A 27,018-nucleotide genomic window follows, 5' to 3' on the forward strand; every position below is an offset into this window, starting at 1 on the left:
CCCAGTCTCTCACCTCTCTCCACTACAATCTGTTCTCAATGCTGCTGCTCGGCTCATCTTCCTCTCCAGACGTTCTATATCTGCTTCCCCTCTCCTTCAAGCCCTACACTGGCTCCCCTTCCCCTTCAGATGCCAATTCAAGGTTCTTACATTCACCTACAAAGCCCTCACCAAATCCTCTCCCACATACATTTCTGACCTTCTCTCCCTTCACAATCCCACCCGCCCACTTCGCTCAACTAATGCATGCCGCCTCTCTTGCCAACTGATTACTTCCTCCCACTCCCGCATCCGAGATTTTGCCCGTGCTGCTCCCTACCTTTGGAATGCTCTCCCTCTCCCTATCAGACTCTCCACCTCTCTACAAATCTTCAAACGGGCTCTCAAGACCCACTACTTCATCAAGGCCTTCCAGCACTCCTCCTAACCCACCTCATGCTCTTTCCTTCCTATCTTCCCCTTCTGTGTCACGCCTGTCTGTCTGCCCCTCCCCTTAGAATGTAAGCTCTCATGAGCAGGGACCTCTTCCCTCATGTGCTTCTCTTTACATTTTCTTCTACTCTCTACTCCCCATTAGGGCACCTAACACGGGACCGCCAACTCCCGGCAGCTTATTGTGAGTGCTTTAATCACTATTTCAGCAATGTATATAAGTTGTGTCCTTGTCCTGCACTGTAATGTACTGTAAGTTACTTGTTTCTTGTTCACTTATTAGTTCTATGTACTATGTAAGGCGCTGCGGAACACTTGTGGCGCCATATAAATAAAGGATAATAATAATAATAATTTGTGCTCTGACATGCACTGTCAAGTGTGGGACCTTATATAGACAGGTGTATGCCTTTCAAAATCGTGTCCAAACAACTGAATTTACCACAGGTAGACTCCAATTAAGCTGTAGGAACATCTCAAGGATGATCAGTGGAAACAGGATGCACATGAGCTCAATTTTGAGCTTCATGGCAAAGGCTGTGAATACTTATGTACATGTGATTTCTTAGTTGTTGTTTTTTTTTTATTAAATTTGCAATAATCTAAAAAAAACTTTTTACAAGTTGTCATTATGGGGTATTGTGTGTAGAATTTTGAGGACAAAAATGTATTTATTCCATTTTGGAATAAGGCTGTAACATAACAAAATGTGGAAAAAGTGAAGCGCTGTGAATACTTTCCGAATGTACTGTATGTGTGTGTGTGTTTGTCTATGCATGTGAGTGTGTGTGTGTGTATATATATATATATATATATAATATATATATATATATATACACACATATACATACACCAGGGGTGCACTCACCAGTCTTCATATGGCTCCATTTTGTTTTTCATCTCATCATATAAACATCAAGTATAGCATCCACATCAACGTTTCGGTCCTGTGCATTGACGTTTGTCAAGATACCTAGCAGAGTAAGACTAACCCACTGTATACCACTCTGTGTATAATGGTACCACCCCCTTATTAATAACATTGTTTCAAATATGCAAAAGATTGTACCATCTAGCAAAAGCAATTCTATTAAAATCACCTAGATCTCCCAAACTGTTTAAATGTGCAAACACAAGTCCCGCCATAACATGTTTCCGGACTCTGCGGCATGCGTTCCACTCATGCTTCACTTCCCCTCAGTGGAACGCACAGCTAGCTGGGTAATCGGAGCAGTCAACATCCACTTCGCTAGTAATCATGGCTTGCATTCCACAACCACATAACCAGGAAGTGCATGGTGTTAATGCGCTAGAAGCGCTGTCTTATCTTAACAAGTAGAGCATCGTAATCAATACAAACATTAAGTTACACATCAGATATTAAAAAGTGCCTGTTCCCCACAGAAACACATGGGTGTTTTAAGCAATGGGTTTGTAATGCCGGCTGTCGGGATTCCGCCTGTCAGAGTACTGTCTACGGCATTCCGATGGTTGGTATCCTTAAGTATACTTAACCCCCCCTAATCCTCCCTTTTGGTAACCTAACCCTCCCCCCTTCGTGTCTATAACTAACCATCCCCCCCTAGGGGTGCCTAACCCTAACCCACCTACCCCCCGCAGCTAATGCTAAGCTCGCCCAGGACCTGCCTTGTTCAGGCTGGCGTTCTGGCGGTTGGGATTAAGAGAGGCATCGGTATTTCAACGCCTATCTTAAGCCCCTTGTCGGGATTTCCCTGTCGGTATTGAGACCGGCGGCATTGCGGCTGCAGGTCTCATAACTACATCCCTATTATAATAGCAATGCAGATACGAATCCCATTCTTCAAATCCCAATAAAAAACACTCTACTCAACGGTTCACTGCAATAAACTACTATATCTATGCAAAGTTAAATGATTGACTAATTCATTAATAAAAAGTGCTCAAGTTGTATTTCACAATTTATTAACCTTCACCAATGTTAAATTCAAACCTATTGCATAAATTATTACATAAAAGCAATATATAGGAAAATATGGCAAAATACTTTTGTAATAACACCCCATGATATTTAAAATAAGAATTAATGGTTAAATCTATATAATAAAATCAACTGATAAATTTATGGGGGAAATGTATAAAACTTTCTAAAAAGTGGGAAAGTTGACCATAGCAACCAGTCAGTTTCTATAATTTATCAAGTACATTCTATAAAATGATGGGTAGAAGCTGATTGGTTTCTAGGAACATCTTTTAGAAGATTTGATGCATCTCCCTCCTATGTCTCCATGTCGGAATGTAGTGACAGTTGTGATCTCTGACCCCTCCCACCATTATCAGAGATGTGGGTTCCGGACTACACACTAAAATGGTCGACAATATCTAGATAGACACCAGATGTTAAACAGTCAATAGACAGACTGGGACACAAGATCAACACACTAAAGGTCGACAGGTACAAATGGTCAATAGGGTCAAAATGTCGACATGATGTCGACAAAAAAATGATCGACACTTTTTTTATTACTATTTTGTTTTGTTTTTTTACGGTTAGCAACTTACCCCGACGGTTAGGGTTAGGCACTAGGAGGGAGGGTTAGAATTAGGCACCAGGAAGGAGGGTTAGGCACCAAGGGGAAGATTAGGGCTAAAAAAAATAATCATGTTGACCATTTTCATGTCGACCTTTTGACCCTGTCGACCATTTGTACCTGTTGACCTTCTTATAGGTCTACCTTTAGTGTGACAACTTTTTGTCCCAGTTGACATATTGACCGTCTAACATCTGGGGGTAAATTTACTAAAGTGAGCGTCTTTAGAAGTGAGTTTTAAAAGTGATGTTGCCCATAGCAACCAATCAGATTCTACTTAACATTTAACTAGCACCTTCTAGAAGATAATAGCTAGAATCTGATTGGTTGCTATGGGCAACATCACTTTTAAAACTCACTTCTAAAAACTCTCACTTTAGTAAATTTACCCCCTGGTGTCTATCTAGACAGTCAACCTTTTTACTGTCTACCTGGTAATCCACACCCCAGAGACGCACAGAAGATAGTGATAGAGAGACAATGGGGGAGGAAAAATGGGAGGTGGGGAGCATGTGTTGGGGTGGAGGGGTGTGGGGTGAGAAATGGGTTGGCAGCTATTTGTATGACAAGTCCATTTGAAATCTAGCTGATAAGGTATAAAATGCGTGAGGCTCACTATATTTAAATTCCAGTATATAAATTATTTATTAATGGTGGTAATTACCCGCAAGGCAAGAATGGGCGGCCATCAGTCAGTATGTGGCCCAGAAGTTGATTGACAGCATGCCAGGGTGAACTGCAAATGTCTTGAAAAAGAAGGGTCAACACTACAAATATTGACTCTTTGCATAAACTTAATGTAATTGTCAATAAAAGCCTTTGACACTTATGAAATGCTTGTAATTTTACTTCAGTATACCATAGTAACATCTTACAAAAAGGTCTAAACACTGAAGCAGCAAACTTTGTGAAAACCAATACTTGTGTCATTCTCAAAACCCATGGCTGTATAGTAAAGCTATTAAATGGAATTCATTTGCTCATAGGTTCTCTTTTAAATACCGTTTACAGAGAATTAAATTGGCATCAATGTTAAATGTGATTTTGTTTTTTAGCAGTGAGATTCTGTGTACATCTCATACATGCACAGTGTTACTTACATATCTGCAGCCTGAACAACGCTTCAGTGCACTGAGTACTTGGAAAGCAATGTTTGTTCTTTCATCTATTGTTAATTGACTTAAAAGAAATGGGTTACTTTATCTGTGCTACAATGGTTAGGAGAATTACTTTTTATTTTAAACCGTTGTATAAAGATTTAAAGTTAAAGGATCGGTCTAAACCTTTAGACTTGTGCTGTTGTAAAGTTTATTGCACCCTTTCTTGTTTACACAGATGTAGTTTGTGTTGCCAGATTTCATGCAACATGGCTCTTTTAAAGAGAAATTCTATAGAACTTTGTTTTTGAAAATTATGAGAACCACAAGTGTCCCTCCCCTGCAAAATCCCTAATGATTTGATAGATGCACAGTTCTCAGCATTGGTACTCTATAAGGTTCACACACTGGAGGATCAGTGTAATACCCCTTTTACACCAGAGCTAAAACCCGGGTTTTTGCAGGTTTAACCCGGGTAGCTCCATGGTGTAAAAGGGGACAGGGTTGGATTCCTGAGTGACCCGGCAATCTAATCCAGGTTAACTTGCAGGGTTTAACATGGGAATGACCCGTGTAACCCTGCAGTGTAAACGGCACGGTCCGGGTCAGGATGGTTTGCCGGCTTCAGTGGCGTTTGGAGATGACGTCTTCTCCAATAGTCCACTTCCACGCCGGAAGAGCCGGTACACTGCAGACCCGGCTCCGGTGTGAACGGCGCCGACTCGGGAATATCTTGGGTCGGCGCCGACTAAATTACAGGTCTGATCCAGTTTGGAACCCTGTTCCAACATCCGGGTTAGACCTAGAATTTAGTTATAATAGCGGTATAATTGTCAGCTGACATCCGCTGCAGTTTATATAACAGTTCAGCCTGTGAGGAACATGGCACTTCAGGGGTGTGTGTGTGGCTACATTTTCTGCTTAACTACAAAGTTATCATCATATTGTTGTATAAGAACTGTGCGTTGATATTGGATTTCCACTTCTGTGATTCTGAGATTTTGTGTTCATTTCAGGGGTTGATGCAGAGTTGGAAATAAATCAAGCATACATTATTTATTTAAAAGACAGATGCATAGAAAAATGTCTTAAGGCCCATATGCAGCCATGTCGAGATACTGTACTACAGCCTCTATGTGAGCAGAAAATGTGAGATATATATATATATATATATATATATATACAGTCAGATGCATAAATATTGGGACATTGACAGAATTTTCATATTTTGGCCTCTATTCACCACCACAATGGCTTTGAAATGAAACAAACAAGATGTGCTTTAACTGCAGACTTTCAGATTTAATTTGAGGGTAATTACATCCAAATAAGGTGAACGGTGTAGGAATTACAACGGTTTCTATATGTGCCTCCCACTTTTTAAGGGGCCAAAAGTAATGGGACAAACTAAACAATACTAAATCTAACTTTCACTTTTTAATACTTTGTTGCAAATCCTTTGCAGGCAATTACAGCCTGAAGTCTGGAACGCATAGACATCACCAGACGCTGGGTTTCATCCCTGGTGATGCTCTGCCAGGCCTCTACTGTAAATGTCTTCAGTTCCTGCTTGTTCTTGGGGCATTTTCCCTTCAGTTTTGTCTTCATCAAGTGAAATGCATGCTCAATCGGACTCAGGTCAGGGGATTGACTTGGCCATTGCATAACATTCCACTTTTTAGCCTTAAAAAACTCTTTGGTTGCTTTTGCAGTAGGCTTCGGGTCATTGTCCATCTGCACTGTGAAGCGCCGTCCAATGAGTTCTGAAGCATTTGACTGAATATGAGCATATAATATTGCCCGAAACACTTCAGAATTCATTCAGCTGCTTTTGTCAGCAGTCACATCATCAATAAATACAAGGGAACCAGTTCCATTGGCAGCTATACATGCCCACGCCATGACACTACCACCACCATGCTTCACTGATGAGGTGGTATGTTTTGGATCGTGAGCAGTTCCTTTCCTTCTCCATACTCTTCTCTTCCCATCACTCTGGTACAAGTTGATCTTTGTCTCATCTGTCCATAGGATGTTGTTCCAGAACTGTAATGACTTTTTTAGATGTTGTTTGGCAAACTCTAATCTAGTCTTCCTGTTTTTATGGCTCAGCAATGGTTTACATCTTGTGGTGAACCCTCTATATTCACTCTTGTGAAGTCTTCTCTTGATTGTTTACTTTGACACATATACACCTACCTCCTGAAGACTGTTTTTGATTTGGCCAACTGTTGTGAAGGAATTTTTCTTCACCAGGGAAATAATTGTTCTGTCGTCCACCACAGTTGTTTTCCGTGGTCTTCCGGGTCTTTTGGTGTTGCTGAGCTCTCCGGTGCATTCTTTCTTTTTAAGAATGTTCCAAACAGTTGATTTGGCCACACCTAATGTTTTTGCTATCTCTCTGATGGGTTTGTTTTGATTTTTCAGCCTAATGATGGCTTGCTTCACTGATAGTGACAGCTCTTTGGATCTCATATTGAGAGTCGACAGCAACTGATTCCAAATACAAATGTCACACCTAGAATCAACTCCAGAGCTTTTACCTGCTTACTTGATAATGAAATAACAAGGGAATAGCCCACATCTGTCCATGAAATAGCTTTTGAGTTGATAGTCCCATTACTTTTGGTCCCTTAAAATGTGGGAGGCACATATAGAAACCGTTGTAATTCCTACACCGTTCACCTGATTTGGATGTAATTACCCTCAAATTAAATCTGAAAGTCTGCAGTTAAAGCACATCTTGTTTGTTTCATTTCAAAGCCATTGTGGTGGTGAATAGAGGCCAAAATATGAAAATTCTGTCAATGTCCCAATATTTATGCACCTGACTGTATGTGTGTGTGTATAAAATATATATATATATATATATATATATTTTATACATACGTACACTTAGGCCCTAATTCAGTTATCCACCGATTCCTTTAACAGAATTCCAAAGTTCATTAGAGCATTTCATTTACTAGAAAACACTTGCTTAATAAAAAAAGAAAAAAAAATCAACCATTTGACATTTTTTAAGAGCTCCAATTACATTGCACATGGCCACTAACAGGTTTCTATGCTACCCTGCCATCTTATTGCCCACTTTTTGGGGGCTCAGGGTGATTTCACCACTTTTCCCTCACACTTATCATAGGTACAGTCATGCAGACTTATGGCGTGACCTCCATGATCAGCTTTTTTGGGCCGCGTGCTGAAAATAGTGCGCAGTAATGTAACACGCTGTAAGAACTACGCTTAACGTGGCTAATTGAATCCGCTCCATGGATGCAAATACATGATGATGATGGTCACCAGCACTAGAGAATTGGTTGTGATTGGCTGATTGTGAAAGCACTGCTGATGCTGATAGGTGCTTTCTGATCTTATTTGTGGCTTGTGATATTATTTATGTATTAATTTTTTGTATGTGAGATGGAAAGTTGCATTTAGTCTATTAGAGGGTTTTATTGAAGGCTAATATTTGAATACATACCAAATGTTTAAAACATGGGTGTATTTGTAGGTGAAGTATGCCTTTTAAACAGTACACATGGGAAGTTGGTGATGTTCTGCACGCAGCTTGCGATAGTTACATATGCATGCAGTTGCATCTTTTTTAGTGAACTCCTTTTACGCCTGTGATTTGTGGCATGATTCGATATAACTGCACGAAGCCCTTAATGCGTAAAGAGAACTAATATTATATTTGGCAAATAGATCCAGTCATGCTGGCTGCCATTATACTGTAAATGTCCATCACTTAAGACTTTTTATTTTCTAACAGGTCATTGTAACGTATTTGCACCTTTAATATAATTGTTTTAATCAATCTAAAAAAGTATATATGCTCATTTGTTCATTTTCCCTATAAGTGAGAAACAATTAACCGCTTCAAGGCAGTCAAGGAACTACTAGTGTTTGAGTTTGGTTTTTTTTACATGTGTTTCATGCTAACACATATCTCAAGTCGTACGTCACTAGAATATGTTGTGGGCGTTTGGATTCTATAAGTTATGCATTTGTATTTGATAATTCTAAAACTGTAATGGCAATAAAATATTTTTCAAAATGTAGAGGTTCTATAAGTGTAGAAATACAATCTAAAACTGGGTTTTAGCGATGTGTGCCCAGCCGATATGTTGGCCGATATGTCGTTCGGATTCGCCCGGAAACAACATATCTTGCCGACATCGCTCCACTGCGTACCCGGCTTAAAACTCAAATATCAGGTGTCCGAGTCTTTGGGAGGAATTCAATCAGCCATGAGCCCTGTTACAGCATTAGTAAGTGCAGCTATATGCAGCACTTCCGATTGCTCCAGACTTAAAGCTGTTTTTCGCAGTCCCATAGGGCTGCGTACGAAAGCGGTGCGAATCTGGGGAGAGATCGGGCCGCGAGGGTTGTCGTTTCTACACCTCTGCAGCAGCAACCCCCCTCGTGTCTAATTGAATTCCACCCTTTGTTTCACTGTTTCCAGGGAATTGGCTAAGATCTAGAATTTACTGGGGATTTATGACTTCTGTTAGTACGAGTAGTTGTTGAACACAGCTCTAATACTTAGTGACTTCTAAGTGCCTGGATTTCCAGTCACATCATGTAACTGTAGATCATTTGTCTCCGCGGAACATAGTTTGTTACTTGGTAATAATCCCTCTTTTTTTTTTTTTTTTTCATCATGTTGCTAAAATATAATCTGTCAATTTCAAATGTGTAAAAAAATATTAATTTGGACAATTTAAAAAAAACAAAACATTTCTTCTTCTTTTTCCCAGGCAATTAGAGTATTCTTTATGTTAAGATCACTTTCACTACAGCTTCGGAAAGAACCAGAGACGCAGTTACCTTTGACCCGAGAAGAGGACCTCATAAAGACAGATGACGTTCTCGACCTCAGTGAGTGCCATGATCTTTACTAGAACACTTTGAGATGCTGTGACCATTAACAATTAATGTGGAGCTTTCAGGTTTTTTTATTAGTACTGTATATTCACTCATAAGAAATCAATTGGAGGAAGAACTGTGTTCCCAAGAAATAGATTCACAAATCTTGTCTTTATTTAAAACCATAGCTGACTGGAATACTTTAAGCAATCCCCCCACCCTTCCTCAAATCAGATACTGCAAGAACAGACTTGCTCAATCAATGTCTCGCTAAGTTCTAGAGCTTATATGTCATGCACTCACCAGCAGTGGTGTTCCAATAGGCATTAGTAAGTGAGGTGTCCCTTTGTGCCCTTCTCCTTCCCATCCTTCTACCCAGCTCTTTTTAACAACCTACTCTACCCCAGCTCTTCTCCCACTGCTACCCAACACTTTTTATCAACCTAATATAAAAAACAAGAATTAAATGTAAAACACAATATAAAAAATTCTCAAAATACTCATAAAAAACCCCACCAAGACTTCAAAGTATTTCTGGTTGTTTTCAGCACTGTGTTATCCAGTGTCGTTAACATCCTGCCTCCTGCAACAAATAACTCCCCTTAGACCATCTGCATTATTTTCAGTGATGATAGTCTGAATCCTGTCAGAAAACATCCCTGATGCTCTATTGTGGCCCCACCCATGCAGGGCCACAAGAGGTTGTACTCATTACAAAATATTATGTATTTGACAATCGGGGGACCCCAAAATTAGATTATGCCACCACACGTGGTGTCCAGAGGTTGTGCATATGTACAATAAGGCACAATCTGTCTTGTGAATACCCACAACACTGTTATGCTTGTTTGTTTGCTATTGCAGGATAACCCAGATTTTAGAAAATATGTTTGTATGTCCATGACTGCCTAGACGTTCATGTTGTTGCAATACGAACGTATCCGTGTGCTGGTGAATGGCAGTGTAAATGCTTACTGTACTTTCTGCTGCATACAGATGTGTCCACGTACATCTTCCCTCTGTGTGCTACAAGACGCGTGAGTGCCGTGCAGCTCAGTAGCGCTGAGCAGCTTTTTGTGCTACTTTGTACCTTCAAATGTGTCTTATGCAAAATGCAATGTTTTAGTGTCAGCAGCCTGGGGCACTGTAACGTAGCATTTCATATGCAGATACACACACAGTCACACACAGAACATAGACATGCCGCATATCATTATAATCAGCATAAGGTGCTTGTGTGTCTTATATGCATCACTTTGCGAATAAAAGCATTTGAAGGTAAAAAAAAAGTTGAAAAAAAAGACACACTGCGCTACTGAGTCACACCACGGCATGTCGCAACTAAAAGGGCTGTTTAACTTTGTGGACACGTCGTATAAAGCTAGGTTTGGCAGAATTAACAGAGACGCCCTTTAATGTACAGCAGTGTTTTTCAACCACTGTGCCGTGGCACACTAGTATGCCATGAGCGGTAGTCAAGTGTGCCGCCGCGGTCAGCGTGTACACTTGTACCATACTTGCACCTTACCCCCATTATGTAGCTTTTTTATTTATATATATATATATATATATATATATATATATATATATATATATATATATATGTGTATATATATTCAAATGGGATCATTAGTATTATTTCCCTGCATTAGTTATAAAGCACAATGATCCCTATGGCTACATGCATTTTCTGAAAAGTATCAGTGTGTTTTAATGAACATGTAGACCTTACTGACTGCTTTGGGGCTCATTTACATTTGGATGTAAGTTATGACAGGCCTCTCAGATGCAGCAGTACATGGCCACTTTACCACCGTATTCATAGGTGCTGCTATCACAATCTCCCTGAAATGCTTTTTCAAAAGTAGGCAAGCATGACTTGTACTGTAGTGTGTTTTATTCCTGTGAGGCCAATGTGTGTGTATTTTTTTATGTGTATGCCAATGTGTATGTTTTTTCATTGGTCATGCACGCCGCAACGCCGGATATGGTGCCTTGGCAGTTTTAAAATCTTGTGTAGCGTGCTTCTAGTTGAAAAAGGTTGAAAATCACTGGTGTACAGTAACGTTGTATTAGTTCACTTTTAAATCATCTAATATGTTTATGTATACTAGATGCCAAATCACAGATTCACTCATCATATGCTGTTTGATTGGAGATTGTACACTTCTCTCATTAGTCCTTCCCCCTGTAGGGAGGGAGGGAAGTATCAACCAAAAAATAAAGTGCATAATAATAGTGTAGATCTTAGGACAACACGCACCCGTGTGTTGTTCCTCACTGAAAAATGTATTTGCATACCAATTTAAGGTCAAACAATTTATTTCGAATATATTTGGAGAGTACAGTATCTCCTGTGAATGTGTTCCAACCATGACAATCCAAGAAGAAATAGCATATAGTGTAATAATGTTACCAAAATAAATCCAAATGTTCCAAAAACCATGTCATTTTGTCACTGTCGCACACCACAATCTGATTGTAGCTGCTTGTTATATAATAATATACATTCAGGTGGAGCTGTGACATGTAAGCAATGTGGAGGGGATGGGTATGGGATGCCAGCGCTCGGGGATCCCTGCGGTTAGAATCCTGACGCCTGCATCCCGACCAGGTTGCAATCCCGACGCCTAGAGATAAGTAAGCCTACCCTAACCCTCCCTCCCCACAGCCTAAACATAACCACCCCTCCTCCTGTAACCAGCCCTCCCTTGCCGCAGCCTAAACCCAACCTCCTCCCCCCCACCAGCCTTACCTGAACTCTCCCCCTAGTGCCTAACCCCTTGCCCCAACCCTCCTCCTTATCCCAGTACTTACCTTCGGGATCTCGGCAGTCGGGAGGAAAGCATCGGTATTCTGATAAGTGTGGGGATTCAGGCGTTGGCATTCTGAACGCCGGAATCCCAGTCGTCGGGATTCTGAACGCATCCCATGTGAGGAACCTCTGTACCGGTAACTCATGATTACTTATTTATTGGGACAGTTGCAGGGGAATCTCATTCAGTTAAGCTCAATATTCAGTTTTATTTACAAATAAGAAGAATGCACATTCACTCAGTATGTGGGGTTTTGCTATTTTAACATGGATAGTAATACTAGTACATGAAAATAGCATTAGAATATGTACTTATTTTGACAAAGATATCTAACTTAATGACATGTATGTCACTAAATATACAAATATGTCCTCATACACCTAGCCTCAATACGTCATGCGGTGAAAAATGTCTGTGTGAGTGAGGTGCAAGGTCCAGTGCGAATCAGCTTGCACCGAGCGTTTATTTCGCATGAAAATGTATTTAGATGCATGTGCACGCCAGGAGACTGCACTGATTAATGTAATATGTAACACTTGTATATCTGTGTGCGTCTGAGTTTGTATACAAGACATAACGGAACTTGGTGTGGAAAAAATATGCTGCATCTTGTCGCATATCAAATTAATCAGTGCAGTCTCCTGCAGGGTTTGCCGTAGTTATTTGCGACTAAGACACCAACGCTATCTGCCCCTATGTCTCCCTAATTATTTAAAACTTGACCTCATTTTGTGAGCTAAATAGAAATACAATTTAATTCTTATGATTTATGGCTGACCGTGTGGCCAGCTGAGTGTCTGGTGCTGGGCCTATTTTTAGGTAGAGGCCTGGAGCTGTAGTCCCATCAGCCCCATTGTTAATGTGGTCCTGCTGCTTCACTTGTAATTTAGTTTACTTCAATTGTAAAAGCACTTTTGAGTACAAGTTGAATAAATGTTTAGTACAAACATTAAACAATGGTTTTAGAGGGCTTCCTCTGCTTGTGAAAGCTTTTAGGCCCTCATTCAGAGCCGTACGCTCTGAGCAGAGCGCACGCTCTGAATGAGGGCCGGGCTCCATGAAAATGGAGCGTCCTCCTGGACGCTCGTATAGCTGTGGGTCACCACCCACAGGCTATACGAGCGTGCATTGTGATGGCCGCGATGGTCGTGACCATCGCGACCATCGAAATTGCGAGCTGGAGCCTGCGGTTGAGGTTTTCAACCGCAAGCTCCGGAGTGATTTTGGCTCTATCAGAGCCAAAATCACTCCCACTGACATCACTAGTGATGTCAGTGGGCCGGCTTCTGACGGGAGGCGTTCCCGTGGGAACGCCCCCGTCAGGGAGGCACGCCCACCAAAGGGGGCGTGCTGTCAATCAACATTGACAGTACGCCCCCTTTGATCGGACACAACGAGCGAAGGACTTTCCTTCGCTCGTCGGGTCTGGCGCATGCACACGACGGAGCTCCCTCCGTCGTGCGCATGCTCAGTCCAGAACATCGACCCACTTGCGAGCGGACAGCCGCTCGCGAGTGGGTCTGAATCAGGCCCTTAGTTCTTAAGAAACTTAAAAATACTTGGTGTGCTTTTGTTCTCAAGAATTCTACAATGATATCATATTCTCTGGAGCCATAAACCATCCGCTTTACTATAATTTGCCTATCATACTTCATGCAAACTGATGGTTTGTTATCTTTAATTTATTTCTCGCCTTGTGCAATTTTAAGTTGACATCACTTTAGTCTTTACAGCAATATGCTGCTATTTTATGGCACAACCATTTCTATAATACCCACTTTCACTAAATACCCACGTTTTTGCCGGTGCACGCACACCAACCCAGGTCTAGGCTATGTGTGAAAGGGCATATAAAAGGATAGCAGCGCTACAATGAGTTTATCACAATAGTATGCAAATAAAATATAATAAACATTTAATATATATAAATATAAAATAAATCAGAAATTCTCAAATGTACAAATTACACTAAAATTTGAGCAATGAAAATTATGAGCAGTAGGAGATTGAGTGTTTTAGCCTCTTCCAGCAAATTTAAAATATATTGCCTGTTCCTATGTATGCCTCCGGATAATAGATACCAAATATTGACAGTCTTAGTCGGAGGATATTGTGTTAAATCCAACAATAGTTACCAAGTTCTAGCACCAATAGAGGGATGGTCCTATTGGCATACAGTTCCATATGCTGCACTCGGAGCCCTCAGAAGTCCATGGTGTGGATAGGATGTTTTTTGAATCCGCAGGATGTGCACAAGATTTTCCTGAATAATACCCCTCTGATTAGTTGGTCAATTACACATGATTCCAGTCAATCATCTAATCAAGTCTTATATTTTATCGGTTGATATATTTTATTATTTTTATTTTTTTCATTGGAATCATGTGTAATTGAGCAACTAATCAGAGGGGTATAAGAAGACCCTCCTGGACACTACATTTTCACATTTAAAAAAGCTGTTATTTACACAGCGAAACGCATCAGTGGCCCGCCTCTATCCAACAAGTGTCACCTCGGGACACTTAAATCAGCCTGGACCTGCCTTCCGGTTACCGTTGGTCCTTTATACAGGAAAATCTTGTGCACATCCTGCGGATTCAAAAAACATCCTATCCACACCATGGTCTTCTGAGGGCTCCGAGTGCAGCATATGGAGCTGTATGCCAATAGGACCATCCCTCTATTGGTGCTAGAACTTGGTAACTATTGTTGGATTTAACACACTATACGCCAACTGAGACTGACAATATTTGGTATCTATTATCCAGAGGCATACATAGGAACAGGCAATATATTTTGAATTTGCTGGAAGAGGCTAAAAAACTCAATCTCCTACTGCTCATAATTTTCATTGCTCAATTTTTTGTGTCATTTGTACATTTGTGAATTTCTGAATAATTTTATATTTATATATATTAAATGTTTATTATATTTTATTTGTATACTATTGTGATTTACTCATTGTAGCGCTGCTATTCTTTTATATGCTCATGTTGGTTGGGGTCTGACGAACCCTATTTTAAGCAGCTGCTTAGTCAAACAGACCATTCCAGCGCCTGTATTTCCAATCTAAACCTATGTGTGAAAGGGGTTGACCCAGGTCGGAGTCCCGGGTGCACAACCCAGCTTGGTGGTAGGGTTATTCCCGGGTACGAACCATGCCTAAAAAGCTCAGAATGGGCGACTCAGTGGCGCTTGGAGATGGCATAATCTCCAATCTTTCACTGCTGCCTGATGGAAGACCAGGGTCACTGCACCAACCTGGTCTGTTGTGAACGGTGACGACCCGGGAATAACCCCGGTTGTCACCCATGTGTAAAAGGGCTAGCCGGCTTCAAACCGTGCTCTGTGTCCCGGGTCCAAGCCAGGTTGAAGCCGGGAATTTATATCTGAATAGGGTATAAGAGAACAATTCTGTTTGTTATGTGGTAACAATCAAATAAATGTTTTGTTGAGACCTAAGGGCAAGGATGCAGTTGCATTATTAGTGTTCACTCTAGAGAAAGGGCACTCGTGCGTGCATGCCCAAAGAAAGGATGTGACCACGAGAAAAGGGGCGTGTCTTTAAGACGCATCCCCTTTTCATCACTCATGGGGGCGTGCCCGTCACTTAACGGACATACCGGGCTGCTGCGCCTGGCATCCATTCACTGACTGTGACCGCTGTACCGCTATTTATTTTTATATTTTGCTAGGTGCATGAAGACACATCTGTATATTTAGTGACATATTTGTCATTAAGTTAGATATCTTTGTCAAAATAAGTACATATTCTAATGCTATTTTATGGGGACGGCACCCGCAGGCTGTTTTAGCAGGGGCACCGCCAAGGGGGGCAGGGCTCATTTTACCTATTCCAAGGTAAAAATGTCAGAACTTGTTTGAAAACCACTAGGACATCTTCTTTAATTAGGCAAAAAAAATGAATTAGCTTAATTTGGCCAATAATGACATGACATTTTTGGGGTGAACAAGTGCATAGGGCAGGAAAATGGGTTCATTAATGTGGGATAGGTATATTGGGGTGCTATATGAATGGGACAGGTGTTTTTAAGATTGCAGGTGGGTGTTATCCCGGGTACACACTGGCAGATATATTGGCCGATCAATTGATCGGCCAGTATATCTTTTGTGCGTCGGCCAGTGTGTACCAGCAATATGTCTGTGAACGACGTTGTTCAGACATATCGCGTTGGCTGTGCTGCACAGACGATGCCCAATATATCTGCAGATATATTGGGGGCATTGTGCTGTGTGTACAGGTGGTCAGCCTACCACCTGTACACTTGCTGTAGAGGCCACGTGGAGTGGGGTGCGACACGCCACCGGCCAGCGGGACCCACGGCCATATGACAGATGATGGTTCTTCAGTGTATATGAACAACCATTATCTACAGATATATCTGCAGATCACTTGATCTGCAGCTATATCTGTAAGATGTGTACCCAGCTTTAGAGGCGTACTTTGAGCTTTTGATAACTTGTGTGTGCTATTTGAATACCATAATAAAAAACTGGTCGTCTTTTGTGTGATAGAATTTTTCAATAAATACAATTGTTGAAGAAAAAAAAATCGATGTACCTGTGCTCAGCTTTTAATGCTCAGGCAAAATGTCTGTTTCTTTGAATGACATAAGTAAATTGGTATAAGGGGATTTCTACACACCCAGTATGCTCATAAACCATGGTGTCAATGGAAAGTATATAACATTAATGGATATAAATGGAGTATACAATTAGTATAGCTTCTGGTAAATTAGCTTTGTGCTGACATTAGTGTTTTCAGTTTGATAGGTACTTTTGTTATTTACATTACTCAAGTTGTTGACATATTAATGTATTTAACCACTGGGAATAACATGTAGATTACCGCTGCGTTGACTGAGGAAGAATTAAGCACCATATATTGCCAATACTGTTTTTGCACTGACATACAGTAAATGTCATTATAAAGGTGCTAGTTTGTTAAACTATGAATGGGAAGTGTTCCTTAAAGTCTTGTACACATGGACGTACGTTTGTTACGCCTACATGAAACCTGCTAAGCACTCTTTGATGCTGAACGTCGGGAGACAATGAAAGCAAATGACAAACGTGTGCAAACACATTATGAGAAGCCTTGGATTCACTTTGCTTTGTGTTCATTTTGACAACTGCAGCTTTCCCAATCGTCAAAATACAATGAGTTCTATGGGAACACTCATTAGGTACATTGCACATTATGCTACAGGGAAGCTTTGAAAACACTTCTGATACTAAGAACAGCGAGGACAAAACGACAAAACACAAGCTCTTAGCAACATTCTTTCAACACCAATGTCTAGCTGTGCTGAGTCTGGTAATTATCATTTTATAACCTCTGTGCAAGCTGTACATGGGGATAGTTATTGGATAATGAAAATGATGTCATACTATAAAGGATCAAGCTGTGATAACTTTTTTTTTTTTTTTCAACTGATCTCCGAAGAAAGGCATGATCACTTCTCTAAAATGTATTAAAAGGCTGAATGCGGAAAAATATGCGATTTCTCCAGCCGCACCTTCAGCTTGTGTAAATAACGACGCCAAAGCATTATGGGAAAAACGAAGCTTTTTGTCGCTTGTCCCCTAACACATAGTACCATTTTAGGATGAGATTATGGCTTACGCACCAGTCCTACCAGCACATCCTGACATTTTTGCATATGCTCAGTCAGGCCATAACGAGATCATGCGGTTTGTGAGATCTTGTGCATTTCATGTAATGCATCAGTACTAGGCTGATGCTATACAGCCAGGACAGAGGTTGCTGGAGGAAATGAGGCAGCATAATGCATCTTCCCCAAGGGGTTTTAAGGAGGCCAGGAGTCTCCTGGTTCCCCAGCAGCTCGGTAGTGAATTTGGTAATAAATGTAATACAAATGTAGATGTATGGACTGGCGAGAGGAAATACTGCTCACTCAGCAGAAATTTTAGATGTGTGTCGATGATCGCAAGTTACATTGTGTAGGTGGGTAAGTGCGTATCAGCACTGGGATTGGGACTTCTGAATATAAATGAAATCGAAAGTAAAATCGCATCGAAAGTGTGATTGTACAAGTGTGTACCCAGCTTAGCACAGTATAATCAGTTTAAGAAATGCAGAAAATTGTGGTTTTGGTGACTTTTTCTTTAAATGCTTTAGTTTATGAATGGGTGTAGAGAATGAAATAATGAATACACACTTTCCACTATGTATCTCTGGAATAATGGACATAATTATGAATTTCCCAGCAGTAGCCCTTACTGCTGTTAGTTGATTGTGATTATGATGTAATATGAGAAATGGATATGAGCAATGTCCCAACCCCTCTGTTTAAACCATTTACAGATTTCAAGCAAACAGTGTTCCCCACAGAATCTAGTCCATTTCTGAGCATCATCTGGGTGCTGCAGACTCGTGTGTGTGACATTAAGGGCCTTATTCAGAGTTTGGAGTAAGAGCAAAAAATAAGGAAAAGTCTTTTTCTAGAGTAAGTCATGTTGTAATGCAAGGGGTGCAAATGTATAAATGAGTTTATTTTACCATAGATATATTAGTGTGTACAGGTGTGTCCACATACATCTTACTTCCTTGCGCGTTAAACAGCCCTTCCAGTAGCACCATGCCATGGCGTGACTCTGTAGCGCTAAATGTCTTTTTGTGCAACTCTTTCCCCTTCAAATGCGTTTTATTCACAAAGCGGTGCAAATATGCGGCATGCCTATATTCTGAGTGCAAATGTGTGTGTATCTGCATGCAAAATTATACATTCATTTAATTTTAATCAGCAGAATCTGCTTGTTGGTCCTATTTACATTGCTTTGTGAATAAGACTCATTTGAAGGTAAAAAGTCGTAGGTACTAAGTCGCAGTGCGCTGACACGTTATGTTTAATGCTACTTGTAGTGTACGGAGGTAAGATGTATGTGGACACATCTGTAGAGAGCAAATACTGGACAGCTTTGTTTTTACAATGAAATTTAGAATGAATGTAGGACACACACTTCCCATCTACAGATCTCTCTGCACATATTAAATCTGCCCAACCTGCAGTGCAAGATTGTTTTACCAAGATGTCTCCATTTTTTTGCTGAAGTATGAATTTATAATGAGGCATTCACTGACATGTTTGCTTGCCATGCTGCTGCAGGCCCCAGTTAAAAATGTGCTTCAGGGTAAAGATGGGAATGAGCACTATTTTGCTAGTTTCTGCATTTGGAGTGCAGATGGTCATCTGTGGGATTGATGGTCAGTCCCCTCTGAGATATGTAAAGCCAAAGGAATTTATTGTCACGTGGGGCTGTGGGGGTGTTTTGCTAGTGTTTCAGTGGGTACCATAAGATACAGTAGGTGAGGGGGAAAGCCATTGGGGGATCTTCTACCACTGGTGGATCAATGGTTAAATGCAGCGGTGGGATCTATTGCCATTGGGGGTGGGTTTATTCTATAGTGGGGACATGTAACTTAACTTAATTCAGCATCATTTCAAATTCATTTTTTTATGGTCACTATAAAAACATAAAAAAAATGCATTGAAACTGAAAATCTGTATTCACATGAAATACAGGGTAAAATAGAGAATACATACAGTGTAAAAACAACACAATTTTGCATTAAGCCTAGTAATTACAGAAGAAGAAAAAATGATTTTTTTCAACCTACTAGAATGGGTCATAATATTCCTAAATCTTTTATCGAATGGCAATAGTTACAATAAAGCACGTCTGGTATGACTATTTCATGAGACATCTATAGATGTTTTCTGACTGAGGAACGATTACTTGTTCGGCCGCTATAACCTCCTTATCAAATAGACCTACAATCTACCGTACTTTAGTATTATTACCATACCACACTGTAATAGTGTCTAAGACTACTCTGAACGACTCATCATCTAAAAATACTCTGTGGCGTACCAATAAATATTAATATGACAAACCAATAGCCTGCAATCTTTGCTACCGAGGAAGAGATGTTCAATGATCAGGATAAATCTGTAGAGATGTGAATTCCAAGAAATCTGAAGCTACTCACCTTCTCCACCTCCTCCTCATACACACATAGGGGCAGCAGGTTTGACTTCTGTCTTCTAAAATTGATAAGTTCTTTAGTCATCTTTCTAATAAGGGACAAGTGGTTCATTACCCCCCATTTCACAAGAAGCTCTACATCATTTATATACGCAACCACATCTCCATTAGTATTCAAGCCCACAACAGTAGTATTGTCTGACAACTTTACTATTTGATTTGGATGTGGAAACACAATCATACATATAGAGCGAATGCAAAAATGTACTTAGGACACACCCATGAGGAGTTCCCATACTAAGCAGAACCTCCAAGGAGGTCACATCTTCTACCTAACAGACTGAGGCTGATTAGACAAAAAGTCGTATAGCCAGTTCTACATTGATACACTATAACCAATGTCTAGTAACTTGGCAACAAGTATAACAGGAACAATGGTATTGAAAGCAGGGGATCGGTATAATTTACCACCGGCCACATGGTGCCTAAACCTAACCACCCCTTCCCCGCCACCTAAACCTAAGTCCCCCGGGGTGGTGCCTGAACCTAACCCCCCTTCCCGTAGCCTAACCCTAACCTCCCGGGTGGTGTGCCTAACCATAAGTTCCCCCACCCCCCGGGAGCCCTAAACCTAACCCTCCCCACGGCTGTCCGCGCCCCGGCTTACCTTTGATCGGTAAGCCGGGTATCGGGCTCCCGGCATAGTTCTAATGACAGGCGTCGAGATTTTGACGCCTGTCTTTAGACACTTTCCGGGATTAGACAGTCGGGAAGCCGGCGGTCGGGATTCCGTCCGTCGGCTTCCCGACTGCTTCCCGAAGGCAGAGCTATGATTTACAAACAGTAACCTAGCATATGAGTCCCGGTGCTCCAAGCGACAAGGAACTTAATGGAGCACTGCAATAACTGCATCCCCAGTAGACATATACACCCTATGTGCGGATTGATAATGATCCAAGTCCACTGGTAAAAAACCCTTGAGAGGAATGGGGCAGTAGTCATTCAAACCAGATACAAATGGGCCTTTACAAATGTGTCCTTACACTTTTTTGCATCTTTTTTGAAGAAAATGCAAGTTGCAGTGTGATACAACTAGGAAGCACCAACAGGCTGTGCGGATTAATTTGATATGTGACACTTGTATATCTGTGTGCGACTGAGTCTCTGAATCTGTATCCAAGGTGCTACAATGTAGCGGCCACAGCTTTTTTTTTTTTTTCTTTTTTCATTCCAAGTTCTGTTATGCATTATATACAGTCTTCAGTCGCGCACAGATATACAAGTGTTGCATATCAAATTAATCCGCACAGTCTGCTGGTGCATCCTAGTTGCATCGCATTGTGACTTAAGGGGGGCATCCACTACACGATTTTAGCAGGCGATTGAACAATAACGACGTCATTATCGTTCAATCGTTTAAAAATCGAGCAGTGTTTGGTCGTTAACGATCAACGATGCGCGCTATCGCTGGTCGTTTGATCGTCTCGTCAGTCGACTGAACATGCAGGTCAATTTCACTTGATCTATTAAAAATAGTTTGCAAATCGTTTGCAAATCGTTCAGACTGAAAGATAAAATTTCAAGGGAAAAAAATCAAGGGAAAATCATTTAGAGATTGGACAGGGAGTAGATAGTCTAGTGGATGTGCCCCATTAGATGCATTATCGGCAAAAAACGAAACGTGATGCTAGCACAGTAGCACGGGACCTGGCTGCTCACTTAGGCAAGTTGTGCTGCGTGGACACATCTGTAGGAACTGGCACGATTGTGGTAGTTTTACAGCACCTATAAATAATAGAATAAGCTACAGATCCCTGCTAGCTGGTCAGCACACCCCAGCAGGACTCTCCCCAGGGTACCATTTCCCTCCGGATGCTTTCCTAGCATTAGTTCTAGGCTGACACCTGGCTCATCCAAAATAAGTTCCCTATCTAAAATTGGAACTCTTTACCGCTGGGTTTTTATTAACTACATCACGACTACCATAAATTTGTTTCAATTCATCTGCTACTGGGAAGGGGAGAGGGACAGAGAGTATCAATTGCTGCAAAAATATCAATGGCTTCAAGGGTGGTGGGAAAATGCTACAGCGGTGAGGGATGATGCTGACTCAAACCTCTGTTACTTTCATAAGTAACTATTGGATCGCAAGTCTGCAGTGATTTTTGGGACTTAATTGATAACTTCATTTTAATTGCCAATTGTTTTACCAACAGGAGAGCAAATTTCTGTTATGATTTCTTTTGAATCTTTATACTTCTCCGTCTTCATTTTTAGTAGTAGTAGAAATATCTGACTCCAAAATACATGCTTTTGTTTGACTAAATTCAAGTTAAATGATACTACTAATCAATTTTAATTGATTACAGATAGCCCGTCAGGATCACTTAACAGAGTTTGTTCAGGCAGCTCCCTTATTAAGAATTTACTGGCAGCATGTCTGTAGCTAACTCAATTTAATACAATATGGTATGCAGTTTACTGAAACAGATTCAATCAAGTAAATCAAATGATAGAAATCAAGATTTCTTTGGGAACAGCACATTCTAATTTTCGAGAACCCTATTGAATGGATTTCGTTTTTTTTTTAGATAACTACATGGTCGCCTTATACTCCAAACTTACAGCAGAGGTTTCTGATTTTGCTGTACAGGCTGTGATATGAATAGGTAATGTTTTCCATTGATAACAAAACCTAAAGCAAGTAATGTCAGATTATTCGTTTTTGTAGAGGTGGTGGAATCCGATGCTGAAGGGTACAGGCCATAGTTGTGTTTTGATGATAGTTCCAAGCATGGAGACATTCTATTAGCTGTATTATTTTCTGGATTTGGAAAATCCTCTATACTAATAATAGGTATATACAGTCAGGTGCATAAATATTGGGACATTGACAGAATTTTCATATTTTGGCCTCTATTCACCACCACAATGGCTTTGAAATGAAACAAACAAGATGTGCTTTAACTGCAGACTTTCAGATTTAATTTGAGGGTAATTACATCCAAATCAGGCGAACGGTGTAGGAATTACAACGGTTTCTATATGTGCCTCCCATTTTTTAAGGGGCCAAAAGTAATGGGACAAACTAAACAATACTAAATCTAACTTTCACTTTTTAATACTTTGTTGCAAATCCTTTGCAGACAATTACAGCCTGAAGTCTGGAATGCATAGACATCACCAGACGCTGGGTTTCATCCCTGGTGATGCTCTGCCAGGCCTCTACTGCAAATGTCTTAAGTTCCTGCTTGTTCTTGGGGCATTTTCCCTTCAGTTTTGTCTTCATCAAGTGAAATGCATGCTCAATCGGATTCAGGTCAGGGGATTGACTTGGCCATTGCATAACATTCCACTTTTTAGCCTTAAAAAACTCTTTGGTTGCTTTTGCAGTATGCTTCGGGTCATTGTCCATCTGCACTGTGAAGCACCATCCAATGAGTTCTGAAGCATTTGACTGAATGTGAGCATAAAATATTGCCCGAAACACTTCAGAATTCATTCTGCTGCTTTTGTCAGCAGTCACATCATCAATAAATACAAGGGAACCAGTTCCATTGGCAGCCATACATGCCCATGCCATGACACTACCACCACCATGCTTCACTGATGAGGTGGTATGTTTTGGATCATGAGCAGTTCCTTTCCTTCTCCATACTCTTCTCTTCCTATCACTCTGGTACAAGTTGATCTTTGTCTCACCTGTCCATAGGATGTTGTTCCAGAACTGTAATGGCTTTTTTAGATGTTGTTTGGCAAACTCTAATCTGGTCTTCCTGTTTTTGTGGCTCACCAATGGTTTACATGTTGTGGTGAACCCTCTATATTCACTCTTGTGAAGTCTTCTCTTGATTGTTGACTTTCACACATATACACCTACCTCCTGGAGAGTGTTCTTGATTTGGCCAACTGTTGTGAAGGGGTTTTTCTTCACCAGGGAAATAATTCTTCTGTCATCCACCACAGTTGTTTTCCGTGGTCTTCCTGGTCTTTTGGTGTTGCAGAGCTCTCCAGTGCGTTCTTTCTTTTTAAGAATGTTCCAAACAGTTGATTTGGCCACACCTAATGTTTTTGCTATCTCTCTGATGGGTTTGTTTTGATTTTTCAGCCTAATGATGGCTTGCTTCACTGATAGTGACAGCTCTTTGGATCTCATATTGAGAGTCGACAGCAACTGATTCCAAATGCAAATGTCACACCTAGAATCAACTCCAGACCTTTTATCTGCGTACTTTGATAATGAAATAACGAGGGAATAGCCCACACCTGTCCATGAAATAGCTTTTGAGTTGATAGCCCCATTACTCTTGGCCCCTTAAAATGTGGGAGGCACATATAGAAACCGTTGTAATTTCTGCACCGTTCACCTGATTTGCATGTAATTACCCTCAAATTAAATCTGAAAGTCTGCAGTTAGAGCACATCTTGTTTATTTCACTTCAAAGCCATTGTGGTGGTGAATAGAGGTCAAAATATGAAAATTCTGTCAATGTCCCAATATTTATGCACCTGACTGTATGCATCAATATGTTGAATTAAATAAAATCTCTTATTGGACCATTAGAATTTATTTCTTTTAAAATCATACAATGTTGTAGTTGCATGATAATAATTAGGCATTTCTTTTCTTCATGTACTATCTTTGGTCGGAGTTATTAGGTGCCTGTTGCTCTTTCCCTTAGCTAAGAATAACTAAATAGGTAATGTGTGTTTCATATATGCAGTTGTTTTGGAAAGGGATTGAAATACCCCAGGGGCGCCTAACCCTAACCCCCTCTTACTGCTCCCTAAACCTAACGCTCCCTGGGAGGTGGCTATCCCTAATCTTTCCCTGGGGTGCCTAACCCTCCCCCCTAGCAGTGCCTAGACCTAATCTCCTCCCCTCTCCAAACCGATTCCTAAACCCTCTAGACTCCCTAATCCTAACTCTCCCCCCCCCCCCCTTGGCTAACGCTAACGGCGTCCAGGACTTACCTTTGTTCGTGTTGGCGACCTCAGCGTTCCGGTGTCGGGATTAACATTGGTGTGGGTATTATGACACCTATGTTAAATCCCATGCCAGGATTTCGCTGTAGGGATTGACTGCATTCCAGTTGTTTTGTTCTACAAATTCAAATGTGGCAACCCACACATGAAACTCCTGAGGTTCTCGCAATATTTTTTTTTATGTAATGTGCTTTGCCTGGTCATTTTTTGCAGTAAAGCTGCACTAACACCTGGGTGTATATTTACTAAAGTGTTGGTTTTTAGAAGTGGAGATGTTGCACGTAACAACCAATCAGATTCTACTTAACATTTATCTAGCACCTTATAGAAAATAATAGCTACAATCTGATTGGTTGCTATGGGCAACATCTCCACTTCTAAAAACCTACACTTTAGTAAATATACCACCCAGTAAGAGGTTGTAATGTAAGGTCCTTCCCTGCTGCATATAGTTGTTTTCTCACAGGGCTTAGCAAATACATTTTGTTGACCATCTAAATTAGTGGGGAGAGCAAGAAGACCAATCACGGCTGGCTGGAGCTCTGATGGTGGTGGTGGTGAAGTTGTATACACTCACCACCTTTTTATAGGTGGTAGAGCAACCTTAAAAAGTTAGATTTAACTAGCAACTGTTTTGAGTTTTATGTAAACTGTTGAATTTCTTATAGAGTTGCTGAGTGTGGGATGTCTGAACTATGTAATTGGCACCTCTCACTGCAGTAACCTCACCTGACACTCACAGGTAATACATAACCTTGTCTATGGGAGTTCTATAACGGTGAATCCTATTACTGACATTGCCTCAAAGTTTTGTGTTACTTTTGCTATTTTATTATTGCAGTTCCTTTAAGATCTCACTAAATAATCACTATTTTCACCATAGTTTTCTTTGGAGTTATGGATCATTTCAACCTTTCTCTGGCTCTTCTCAATTATGTGAAGTTTCTGCTTTTAATGCAGCTACTTCCATGGAAAGTGTGTCCTCAGCTGCACTCCTATACAGCATTCTTCAGACTCTTACACCTGGAGGATGCAGCCAGCCAGAATACATAGGTGTTTCCCATTCAGCTGGGTTTTCAGGGATGGGCTCTGTGGGAATTTCATGTTTTAAAAAAATAAAAGGAGTTTAACTGGAGTTCTAATTTAAAGAACTAAAATTATTTTTTAACTCCATTGTTGCCCGCAAGTAGTAAATCAATGTGATTTATTATATCAATATTACCTAATCACCTGTCGGGAGAAAATCTTTTGTATTGGAGCTTTTATACTGTAGGTGTTTAATAATAATAATAACAATCTCCCCCTTGGTTTCTCAAATGTTACAAAAGTTTTTTCACAAATGATTTTAATAAAATAGGTTCAAGCAATTGCTACTTTGTATAAATAATTCCCAATAGCACAAGCTTACCATTTTTTTGTTACATTTTTAGGAAAAAAAGTCAGATTTATTTCCATATCATATAGATTTCCACATTTCCTGGATTTTCTTCCTGAATTTCCATAAATCTGTAGTATTTTGCAATATTGCTTCATCTCAGCACCTAATTCATTATGCTGAAGCATTCAGAGTGTCCTGTATTCCTAGAAGTAAGTTCTGTTTTCTACAAAGAACAATATGTACTATGTATAAACAAAATTCATTGTGAGCAATGCATTCTTATCGTGTTGCACAGAACTGGACATTCTGCTACACTGCAATGATTCAGTTTTACAGGAAAGCTTTTATAATAACGTCTAACATCCATTCCAATAACTTATCTAAGTTACTGCTGGTCAGCAGTTATTTTCTTTATTTAACTTTTTTAATTGAAAAAATAATGTACAAATAATTAATTTACCATGTGATTAAACGTAATCACAAGGAGAGATCCCATGTGATCTGAAACATTCCAAGTGTTCCATGCCTAATGGTAAGTTTTAAAGCAAAGCACGTAGTTATGAAGAACAGATCATATTAGCATCAATATAATTTAGTCCCCTGGCTTCACATGAAGATTTCATCCCATTACTTTATACAATCTGGAATGTTTAATTATCCATTTTAGTCATAACTCCAATTTACTGTTCACTATCCTCACTAGTGAACATTGCAGAACATTGCCTTCTATTTTTCACAAAAAACATTGGTAGAGATATAAATACTAGTGCAGATCTCCGTGTTTTGGTTTTGCCAAAACCACCCTCAAGTGTTTTGGTTTGATTTCAGTTTTGATTTTG

The 27,018-nt window shown here is 40.4% G+C and overlaps 1 protein-coding gene across 6 annotated transcripts in view; it reads left to right on the plus strand.

The window, feature by feature from the left end:
• The window catches only part of CLEC16A (C-type lectin domain containing 16A), a 437,038-nt gene that overhangs the window by 215,053 nt on the left and 194,967 nt on the right, over nucleotides 1-27,018 (plus strand). For all 6 annotated transcript variants that reach the window (XM_088466918.1, XM_088466921.1, XM_088466922.1 and 3 more), the window contains exon 18: nucleotides 8,860-8,980. In XM_088466918.1, the coding sequence (XP_088323044.1) occupies nucleotides 8,860-8,980 (121 nt within the window). The remainder of the gene's footprint in view (nucleotides 1-8,859; nucleotides 8,981-27,018) is intronic.

The sequence above is a fragment of the Taudactylus pleione genome, unplaced genomic scaffold, assembly GCF_031769625.1.
Source record: "Taudactylus pleione unplaced genomic scaffold, aTauple2 ptg000066l, whole genome shotgun sequence".
Taxonomy (NCBI): domain Eukaryota; kingdom Metazoa; phylum Chordata; class Amphibia; order Anura; family Myobatrachidae; genus Taudactylus; species Taudactylus pleione.